The sequence below is a fragment of the Amblyomma americanum genome, chromosome 4 (assembly GCF_052857255.1).
Source record: "Amblyomma americanum isolate KBUSLIRL-KWMA chromosome 4, ASM5285725v1, whole genome shotgun sequence".
Taxonomy (NCBI): Eukaryota; Metazoa; Arthropoda; class Arachnida; order Ixodida; family Ixodidae; genus Amblyomma; species Amblyomma americanum.
Window position 1 is genome coordinate 64,848,741 of NC_135500.1, and position 11,574 is coordinate 64,860,314.

The window sequence follows — 11,574 nt, forward strand, 5'->3', positions numbered from 1 at the left end:
GGCTAAACACATGCTCTTATGCATGAAACATGAATGAGATCGGAAGCGGGCAGAATGGGTGAGGGAACAAACGCGGGTAATGACATCCTAGTGGAAATCAAGACGTAGAAATGGGCTTGGGCAGGGCATGTAATAAGAAGGCAAGATAACCGCTGGTCCTTAAGCGTGACGGAGTGGATTCGACGAGAAGGCAAGCGTAGCAGGAGGCAGAGTAAAGTTAGGTGGGCGGATGAGACTAAGAAGTTCGCTCGCAGGCATAGGGTGGGCACAGCTGGCAAAGGACGGGGTTAATTGGAGAGACATGGGAGAGGCCTTTGCCCTGAAGTGGGTGTAGTCAGGCTGATGATGATGATGATGATGATGTCTTTTTGAAAAACCGGGGCCATACATGCCGCTTACCATGCTGCTGCGATCGGCATGCGCGAGATGGAGGCTTCAGCGCCGCGGTGCAGCCCACTCGGGGGGCAGTGTTCATAGTCCCCATACATGGATGGCATCAGAGGCTGGACGACCCGGCAGGGCCCAGGCAGGTTCACCAAACGCGGCCTTTATGGCAGAGCTCGGAGCCTATGCCTCATACGTAGCTCTCGCCCGTTTCATGCACTAGAGATGTGGCGGTAGTTTATTATCTGGCGTTATAAACAGTAAAGGGTACTTTTCCGACTCGCATAACATGATAATAATAATAAAGTTAACACACTGAATTTGTATTGCCACGCCCCAAATGGAGATCAGTGTCCGGTCTTTTAACAGGCCCAGCTAACACCACGAAAGCAGCCCTTCACTGTTTCTCACCTTTTATCTTGAATATTCGTTCTAGTACCGAATGTGCGCAAAAATATTCGATTCGTATCCGACTCGCTTTTTAGCTTAATTATTCGCATTCGATTCGGTAGCGAAGCTGCAGTATTTGTTTTCGATGTGGTTCGGAAAAAAGTCTTATTCACCCACCAGTACTTGTGCGGCTTGTGGCGAATAAAAAAATATAGTTAAAAAGAAAATTAAGTAATAGACTAATTTAAAATAAAACGAAAAATAAAGTGATATGCAAAGAGGACAGCAGGCAGCTGAAGGGGAACATTAGCACAGTCTCTGGTTAACGCTAAAGGCGGAGCTTAAGTGCGCGTCCAATTTTTTTTCATTGAATTTATTTGAACGGCAAAGCTCTTTACAATAACGGCTCGCTTGACACCTAAGCCTACCGACCGCCTACTGATAGCGCAGCCGGTGTCGTTGACGAGAAGAACAACGATTATCTTTGAATTGTCTAGTATAGCCGACTGCGGAGGGACAGTAGCTCAAGCGCGGGAAACAGGCCCGTGATATCTTACCGTAACCGCAGCAACGGACGACGGCGCGGTGTTCGCCTGTAGGAGTTATGGTCGAGCAGCGGTAAGCGAACGCTATTGTTCTGCGAGAGTGCAGGAGTGGAGGCCGCGAGCACCGCCATGCCAGATCAGGGGCCCAGGGTGCTGTACCGACTGCGCGACCACATCGCTGGCGTCAACTGGCAGCCGACGCGGTTCGCCGAGACCGTGCCACACATCCGCATCTGCGGCCTCTGCCGCATGATTCCCATGAGGACGGTGGCTCTCCCCTGCGCGCATACCCTCTGCGAGTGCTGCCACAGAGCCTGCACATAAGATGGTGGTGGTGTTTGTCCGCTGGATGGCGATGCCTACGCTGATGATGAGTGCGGCTGGAATCCTCTTTCCGAGAGGAAAGCGAAGGACTTGAAGGTAAGTGTTTTGACACCTTAAGTTTAGCAATGTAGGCAGACAGTCCTGCAAGGCGTCAGAGAATAGATTTCTGCTTGATTTTCAGTCGAAATAGTTTATACTGTAATAAGTAGCACATATAAAACCGCGCTCTTTTTCCCCACGTGCATAAAAACATTGCTTATTGAAGAAAAGTGCTTTTGTTAATGAGCCTCTGTCACACGCCGTCGGCCAGGATGCCCAATAAGGGCACGTGATCTACCAGCGATTCGTAAATGCGCACTGGCGATGCACAGTACACGAGCATGTTGCGCAACGCCTCCTTCGAAGCGCGACCGACGGTCAATCCGCAGATCAAGTGGAGGCAGTGTCGTAGATAGGGGCGGGAGTTGAATCGCGTCGTGGTCGATTGGCGCCAAACGTTCACCGTTGACCGGAAAGCTTGACCACTGCCTCTTTTTAGTACAGCGCCTGCAGCGTCAGTGTAGCGCCTGTTTCCAAACTATTTTGATTGTCCGTCTTACTCAACCTCGTAATTTTATTATTTTGGCATTGGTATTAGGAGCCGTCATCAGAACAAGATTTGGCCACCCCGGTGTAGTACTTTGCCGTAACCTCCTATATGAACAAACCAATTAATCGTCGGACCCCAGTCCCCAGTGGCTGCGGAGCAACTGACCAATGCAGCATCCGGAAAAGGCGTCATAGGAAACTGAACCTGGCAGCGTTTAACGCTAGAACACTATCCAGTGGGGTTACTCTGGCAGTCCTGTTAGAGGAACTAGCCGGTATTAAATGTAATGCCATAGGGCTTAGTGATGTTAGGAGGACAGATGAAGTGTATACAGTGTTAAAGGGCGGGCACGTACTATGCTATCGTGGATTAACGGACAGACGAGAACTGGGTGTGATTACTCATCAGTCAGGATATAGTAGGCGACATAGAGCATTCTATACTAGTAACGAGAGGGTGGGAGATATTGTAATTAAGCTCAATAATAAACTGAAGGTGGTACAGGCCTACGCGCCTACATCCAGCCATGATGACCAAATCGTGAGAAAGCTTCCTTGAGGATGGGGGATCGGCAATGACTGAAGCGCGCAATACATTTTACTGATCGATAACCTCAGTGCCAAGGTAGGGAAGAAGCAGGCTAAGCAGTAGTCGACTATGGCATAGGCTCTAGGAATAGCAGGGGGAGCTTTTAGGGAGTTCGCCGAGACAAATAATTTAGGGATCATAAATACCTTCTTCCGAAAACATTAAAACAGGAAATCGACGCGGAAAAGACCCGGTGGTAAGACTACAAATGAAATAGACTATGTTATGCGCTCACCCTGGCATCGTGCAGAATGCCGCCGAGCCATAGGCGGGGTAGCAAAGTGGACTAAAAGAATACTTCGCTGGTTATATTTTCTCACTGATGCGTTTCACCAGAGCAGTTGTTAGTTTTTTCCTTATTTGTGCTTTTGCTATTTGCGATGAAACAAAGTTACTCCACCAACACCTTTGCGTAGCGCGCTAGGGCAGCTTTTCGCTGTCGGCGACGCCACCGTGACGTCACAACAATGGGCCGAGATCATGTCGGGGATTTCAGAGTTGCCAATGCCACGCGATGGTGAAGCCTTTGCCAAGTGACGTCACGGTCACGTGTTGTGGAATGCCAACGAAGGCGATGCCACTCACGCGGCAAGTGAGCTGCTAACAGCCTCGCTGCAAAGCTTGTGTGTTTCGTAAAATAATGCATGTTTTTGGTTTTGCTCCTATTCATCCTGTTATGTGGAAGTGATTTACCATTGACACGTTCTATTTTTTTTTTTGCAAGGCTCACTGCTGGAACGAAGCGCATGGCTGCGAGTTTGTGGGCACCATGGACATCATGCTCCGACACTATGAGACCGAATGCCAATTCCACACCGTGGAGTGTCCGCGGTGCGGAGACGCAGTGTTACACAATAACCTTGCGCTCACAACGTGGCTGGATGCAGAGGATGCGCTTCCTCAACCGCTGGAGATCTAGACAGCAGGCTTACTGTGCATGATGTCAAAGCAGCCGTGGACGAATTGAAAGCCATGGTGAGAAATCCGCTTCAAGACCATCTGCCCGCTCTCCAGAGTCAAATGAACACACTCATCGAGCAGTCGAGGAATGACACCGCGAATTTGCTGGAAATCATTCGTTCGCTCACTCACTCTGCAGACACCATAAAGGCCGAAGTGACGCAAATCGCCGGCAACCTGGCCACGACGCTGGCGGAGGTTCAGCGATATCGGGAAGGTTCAGAAGAAGCCACAGGCGGCATTTCTGGAGCTTCTGATTCTGGAGAGTTCATATCGTGGCACACAGAGCAGAAACTCATTCTTCGTAGGCTTGAAATGTTAGGAGAACATTCACTAATTGGTATTGAACAGCTACGTGAGAGCACTGCGGCGGACGCACGGCTGGTACTGAGAAGTGGAACCTTGTTCCAGCCTCCTACCACTACTCTGAGTGGCATTAAACAGCTCTCATCGGCTACTTCCTTAAGCGAGAAAGTGTACACACTGGGCTTCAAGACTGCTGGACGTGTATGGCGGATAACTTCGCCGCTAACTACCTTCGCGGATGGAGCCACAATGGTTATAAGATATTCTAGGGACAGGTCTATGACGGTTGCTGTTACTGTAGAAAAACATTTCCCTCTTTGTTATCTTAGTGTGCGTTTGGAGTCTTTCTGCCTTATTCCACACTGTCGCTTGCCGTCAGTTCGACATACTGTGAGAGTGCTGAATGAGGACCCCCAGAAGAATCGCGACTTGAATTTCTATACTACTGAAACTCGCCCCTCATATAGTTTTTACTCTTCCCCTTTGAATGTCTTTGGACATACCGAAATTGAAGGCTTCCTCCACGACGGTGAATTGCGCTTAGAATTGACGGTGTCTTAATCGACTGACGCGCACTATCGCCTAGTCTCGGGTCGTCAGAAATGTAGACCTCGCTTTGCTGGTTCATCCATATATATTTTATAAGTGAAATTTCTGTCCCATTATCACGTCAGCTTTTTTATCGATTATTGTTTTCAGCCAGCAAAACAACACTGTACGCACTCGTGCCCGGTTGCATCACCCTCGACTTTCTCGCACAGTGAATTCCCCCCCAAAGAAAGTTGGACAGTGCAATTGCGAAGAACGCATTCGGGCTGCCTCAGTGAGCTTTGTTTGTTCCTGCCCGCTGTTGATAAATGATTAGCGGAAGATTCTTGGGTGGTTGCTCATCTCAATTTAAGTTGAAATATGCACACGTTTTTTTTTATTAGCTCTCCTCGTTTAGATTTTAAAACTACTTTGTATTAGACCATTGCGGATAAAGGTAAAAAACTAATCTGTCTGTTTTCTCCTGAAATCAACCGGCCGCGTGTGATCGAGATTTTAAATTATGCGGAAAATGAGTATCTCGGAGATATTAACTATGAAAAACATAGGCCTTAACAGAACATTTCACAAAATTCGATATTTCAGTGATTTTCAGCAGTGGTCCCAGCAGACTGTTTTTTTTTTCATCATATGTAAAGAAGCATTTCCACAAGTTCAGCCCAAAATCCATCCGCTCATCACAACGCTTACAGTTTTGTAAGAATGGCACAGAAAACTTGGCTAATGCGCGATTTCTAACTACATTCAACCGCCTTCCCGGAAAACAGTAAAATCAGTTTGTAAATAATTGGTGGCAACGTGGTCGTGACCGTTGAACTAATTTTACTGTGATTTGAAACTCGACTATTTCTTGATCGCATTTCTATCAAACTCTTTTCATTCTGTTATTAAAAAACTATTCGAGTGCGATCTTGTTCTGATTCGCGAGTACTGAATTATGTGCTTGTTTTGTGGACAATAAAGGTTGAGTGTCATGATGTTCGTTTTACTGCTAGGAGTAATGAGTGCTCCGATAAAGCAAAACACGAATTTCATTTTTGGTTCGCCTTAAACAAGAAAGCGACAACTTTTACGGTATGTCGCGTAAGGCTCTAAATCCAGCAAGAACTGGACTGCACGCTTGCACTGTGGAGACCACTTTCTTTGTGACTTCGCGTGATATCTGCTGCAAGCACTCTGCACACGCACAACACCCACAAGAGAGCTCTCGAGCCCTACGCACCGTGGCGGCGTCCTGTATCGTTCTTTCGTTCATGCCCTGAGGTGAAAGAACTGCCTTATATGCCGGGTCGCTCCTACACCCGTGTCCTGCCATTATGCTACACATACTACACCCACACGCTTGCCGTTCACTGCTACAGGTGATCGCGATCCGAACGCCAAATCAGGTAAGGCTCCACAACCCCTCCCTCTCCTCTAAGCTTTCATTGTGTTTTTCCTCACCCTCTCCTTACTTGGAGAACTGCCATTGCAGAGCTGACAGAGTTGCCATCCTCTAAGCATCTGCGGTGGCGCTGTGGTTTTGGCGAGCAGCTGTTGAGTAAAGTGCGGACCGAACCCTTGCGTGAAGGCCGCATTCGGATGGAGGCGGATTGCAGAAAACGCCTGTGTGCTGTGCGTTGTCAGCTGCTTATGAAAGCCACGTGGTCTAAACTAATCACGACTCCTCCACTTCCGCGTCTCTCATTGGCCGCGTGCTGCTTTGGGCCATTGAATCCCACACGATACACCTCAGCAGGTCGCCTCATACCCCGGCTTCCGCGTTTACCCTCATCGCATGACAGAACTAGATTTTATCGGTGGCGTGAGGTTTCCCTTCCCGGCTATCGTTCTGTGAACTAACCAAGTGTTATCCATGGCATCTCGTATGGTTAATGATAGCGAGAGGTTAAGCAATCCACCCGCAATCGTCCTTTATTGCGGCCACGAAATTTCTGGTGGCTAAATATGCTCTCAGAAGGCTATTGCTCTTAGCGCTCAACGCGTTCTTCCAACGTGGTGACGCTGAAGAAACAATTCACGCCGTCTTCCGCAGGACCACTGTGGAGATTGGTGAAACGACACTGATTTTTCTGAGCGTTTATGTGTGCATATGTTTATTGTGCACGCCTGTTCGGCCTGAGCTGTGGATGTTTTGCAGTCGCTAAACCAGAGCGCGATGGTCCTGTACCGTGCGAGTGTAGGGTCCACACAAAAATGGAACCAAAGAACGTGCGCCCTTGCCATTCCATCCCCGCATCCTACCTGCAGCTCTTCTTAAGACTGGATGCGCGGACATTACTGCATGAAGGCGCACGTAGTTTGGGCAACGAGGCTGGGGATGGCACCTCAAAGACGAACGGTCTCTCCGCTCGCGATGGCGTGGAGAGCACTGCCTCATGGCTCCGTCCAACTGTGCGTCATCCACACCCTCTTGGTTCCGCTGGTAAAAATGTGCAGCCACATTCACTTAAATAATACCTTCAGCGCTAGGTAATGGTATTGAAAACGATAAAGCGGCATATTGATGTGTATGACACCAGTATCATGTATCATTTTAAGTGAACCGGGCTCGTAGTGCGTATTTTGTGCTTGCGAGAGCTTCAATAAAATACATGGGATGCTTTGTGGGTTGAAGCACTTTCCTAACACGGCCCTATGTCTTATGGGAAACTGCGTATGATGTCTGCCCAGTAGCCATTTTGCGCACGTGCTCGCAAGCTTTCAGCGTTGCGAGGAGGCGGTGTACCTATGAGCAAAAGAAACCCGCGTTAGTTGTCGCCCCAAGTGGTTAACTGCGCAAGCACTCGCTGTCTTACTAGCGAAAAAACACTCCTGCCAGCAGATGAAGCAAGCTGCGGCCAATAAGAGGACGCTCAGGTGAGCTCGGGTGGGAGTCGCGTCACCTGCAACAAACTGGATGAGGGCGAAAGATGCGAAAAGGATGAACAAGGTGGAGGCGAAGCGTGAAGTCGTCAGTGTTGTTGTTGTTTTACTCTGTTGGAGTGGCACATACCCACAGTGGGAGATTGGTCAGGGTGCCTTGTACAGTCAAACAATTGTGAAACATTGACTCATTTAAGGGGGTCGAAGTTGAACTTCGGGCTAAAAAAATAGTGAATTACAACTAAAAAAGGTGTCTCCCTGACGCAGAGATGAAAATATGGAGGTAATCGCACACTGTTTTTAGGGCATATCCGCTGGCTCTTGCCCCAAAGGAGAGAAGAACTAGACTAGAAAGAGGAGGCCCTAATCGAGCGAGGGGAATCAGCAGATAAGCTTTTCGTAGAGAAGTCAACCTCCGACAGGAGAGGAAAAAGTGATAAAGTGTTTCGATTTCACCACATGCTGCACAATGGTTAGGCAGAGAGGACCCCGATCGGAACAAATATAGATTTGGTCGTGGAATTCTGCACCGAAAGAGGGTCATGGCCATCTCGCATTGGGGAATGCGAAGTGTTGAAACTCCGCTGCAGCAAGGAGAGGCCCATGACTTAAGGAATGCGGTTACAGGAACCGTTGGAAGCGAGCTGTTGTAAATTGCACAGCGTTTGGAGTAACTGGTACTTCAGGCACGCAAAGGGTAGACTGTGGTAAAAAATCAGCCATCACATTAGCATCAATGACGAAATGTCCAGGTACCCAGAGAAAGCACTCTTCTTTAACATGTGGTGGAATAGAATATCTTAAGGGACGGCCCAGAAGTGCGTGCCTCGATCTTTCGAGTGAAGTCAGGACAGAAAGGCTGTCAGCAAGTATAATGACCTCACTAACGTTACAAGGAACCTTATGTAAGGCCAACTGAATCGCTAGATATTCAGCGGCGAATACAGACGTATAATTAGGAGCCCGAAAGGCATATCTTCAATCGAGAGCCCTGGAATAAATGCCAGTAGCTGCATTTTCCTTTTGCTGACAGGCATCTGTGAAAATTGCAGTAGGTGTTGGAAATCTTTCCAGATGCTTTTCTGTAAGCCCACTTAAAACATTTACAGACAAATTCTTTGTATTTCTTGCGAGGGTTATTGTCAAAGTGAATACCAGCATCTGTCCGCAGGTTGTGAATCTTTACTGCAGAACTGGTTGTGACTGAAATTTTTTATAACAGAGAATTGGCGAACAGAGGATGAAGTCGCTGCAGTTGTATGTGCAATGATGCAAACGGTAAACCAGGTCATAAGCCTCTAGCACGACTGACTCCGAAGCCGAAAGACATGCCCGGCAAGCTGAGTAGAAACGCCAAGAGAGCGACCGCCAGCCTGGGTCGAACGACCCAGAGGATCCAGATAGGCGGCTAGCCCAAGTGTACAACATTGCTAAACGGGATGCGGAAACAGATGAATAGCGACAGACGAGAGAAATACCGCAAAAGTAGAGGTGAATGGTGAAGTCGCCGAAGTAACGTGCAGTCAAGAGGTGTGTACAAGTGGCTTCAATTACTGCCCAACAGAGGAAATGAGGACTCGAATCGCCTCGAGCAGTTCTGGAAGCTTATCGCAAAAATAGAGCCGAGGAACGACTTCAAGAACATTTGTTGCGATTCGAAATTTCAAGCTTATGAATAGCCAAAAAAAGCTAAACAGAGGCAGATGTGCTAAAGTACTGAAGTGGAATTTAGCTTAATCAGGTAAACGGTGGTAATTTTATTTGTTTCTAGTTTGGCCGCCTGCACTCCGTTTGTGCCTCCATTGCAGTGAAGGTGGCTGCTTGAAGGACGGAGCTTTGGGCGCGAGACAACGCAGCCCGCGCAAGCCTCTGTCCCTCTTTTCTTTAAAAAAAAGCTTTATGAGGCACGTGATTGGTGAGCTAGTGTACGGCGATGCGATGGGATTGTCCTTCGGGCTCTCCTTAAACAGTCGAGTTGTAAAAAGGAGGTCCCAATAGCGCGAGGGACAGCGCTTCCACAAGACATAGGTGACCACACGGCAACGAAGGAATCGTTTGGTTTATGGTTTATGAAGGTCTAACGTCCCAAAGCGACTCATGTTATGAGGGACGCCGTAGTGGAGGGCGCCGGATATTTCGACCACCTGGGGTTCTTTGACGTGCACTGACACCGCGCAGTACACGGGCCTCCAGAATTTCGCCTCCATCGAAAATCGAACGCCGCGGCCGAGATTGAACCCGCGTCTTTCGGGTCAGCAGCCGAGCGCCACAACCATTCAGCCATCTCGGCGGCAACCAAGACAAAAATCGTCACGCTCCGTTCTCGTATGAGCGGCTAAGCCAACGAAGTGCAGAGATGACAGCGCATGCTTCTTTTCTGAAGATAACGAGTAGCCGGACGACTTGCATGCAGCGGCATACACTCTAGCGCTCCCTCTCATATTTGACCATACCATACTATACTTTCGCACCTTTTCTATTGGGCGTATTGCACTATCTTAGGCAAGAGAGGCTGTGCTTGTGCTGTCGTTTTTTAGAGGCATTGTCGAACGGTCGGTGGCGTGCTTATAATTGTGATACGAGGGCATGTAATGCGAAGGTAAGATAACCAATGGTCGTTAAAGGGACACTGAGGAGAAATTGAAGTTGGCTTGTATCGAGAGAATAGCAGCTCCTGATCCCAAAAACGCCACTCTTACTGAAAACAATCCTCTTGTAATGTAGAAAATAGCAAGAACCAAAATACAGGTGTCGCCGCCACAGGCCAATCTCGCAAGTACAAGCGTGATGACTTCCTAGGACAAGAGGCGCCACCTTGGAGGAATTTTCCTTACTTCATGGAAACCACGAATCTCTGAGGCTGGCAAAGGAAGGTTGCGCACCGCACCGCTAGCTGTCAGAAATCACGGAGTCTGCGTTTACGTCACGTATCACGTCACTCCGCTCTGAGACGTCATAAGAGTTGCCGTGGCGTCATAAGAGTTCCCTGAGTTTGAATCCGAGCGGCGGGAAAAACTTTTTCATCTTCGAATCTAAATTTCTTTGAAATAAATGCATCTTTCGCGCCCGTACAAGCGGCAACAAAGCCATGAAATGCCGAACTATTAGATTTTGCTAACAAAAAAAAAAATGATATAGTTCTCCTCAGTGTCCCTTTAAGGGTAACGAAGTGGATTACAAGCCAAGGCGGGCGTAGCAGGGGGCGGCATAAAGTGAGATGGGCAGATAAGATTAAGAATATTTGCGAGGCTAAGGTGGCCGCGGCACAGGACAGGGTTAACTGAAGATATCGAAAGGGTTGTTTTTCCTCCAGTAGGCGTAGTCGGGCTGATAGTGATGGCATTGTAAACAAGCACGAATATCACTTACACCTTAAATACACAAAAACGCAATAACTAATGTCAGTGCGACCGATGCACACCCAGATCATCTTCAAATTTATTTGGATCAAAAATTACTTTCAGGAGCCCTCAGTGGTTCCCGGAGAAAAGCTAGGCTTCAGCGCGTTAGTTGTTGAAGAGCCAGAATGAATTGCAGTGTTAATTGTCTTCTTATCTGCGAACATGAGCATCCGCTTGCGAGAACATTCTGTCTTTTTCGGTTCTGCATGAAAATATCCCTTATTTGAAAGTCAGCCCTCGACCATTTTATTTGCCTGTCTGTGCCTTTCACGCTTTTTACTGCAAATAGATTTTGGCGGCACGAATTGTGCTATTTAATCACTATATGTGAATCTTACAGTCGCCAGTTCGTGTTCAATCCACAGACAACGTTCTGATTCGATTGCGGCCTGATAGTGCATGCACTGAAGTCTCAGTTGTGGTAAATCAGAACGTGACTATAGTTCGTAAGGTAAAGGCTTAGAGTGATAGAGAGAGGACGAAATAAGTAGAGGGACATAGCCTTTGTCTTGTCTCTATCGCGCTGTGCCTTTGCCTGATGAAGATGTACCGACTAGCCCAAGAAATTGCCCATTTGTGATTACAGTGCGCGCCGTTACTGGTACATTTGACTGTTTTAATATCTCTGTGAGAAATAGCTTTATTGATCTCAGAGGAACCAGTGCAAAAAGGA

The 11,574-nt window shown here is 48.0% G+C and overlaps 1 protein-coding gene across 1 annotated transcript; it reads left to right on the plus strand.

The window, feature by feature from the left end:
* Positions 1-1,346: 1,346 nt before the first annotated feature.
* LOC144129538 (uncharacterized) lies at positions 1,347-5,582 on the plus strand. Its single transcript, XM_077663688.1, has 2 exons — positions 1,347-1,637; positions 3,545-5,582. The coding sequence occupies exons 1-2, from the start codon at positions 1,449-1,451 to the stop codon at positions 3,737-3,739; spliced, it is 384 nt and encodes a 127-aa protein (XP_077519814.1). The 5' UTR covers positions 1,347-1,448; the 3' UTR covers positions 3,740-5,582.
* Positions 5,583-11,574: the final 5,992 nt, after the last annotated feature.

Bases quoted from the DNA above. Each gene is read 5' to 3' on its own strand.
- LOC144129538 (XM_077663688.1), top strand. From the start codon at position 1,449: ATGCCAGATCAGGGGCCCAGGGTGCTGTACCGACTGCGCGACCACATC. The intron at 1,638-3,544 runs ACATAAGATGGT...TTTTTTTGCAAG, and splicing joins AGTGCTGCCACAGAGCCTGC to GCTCACTGCTGGAACGAAGC.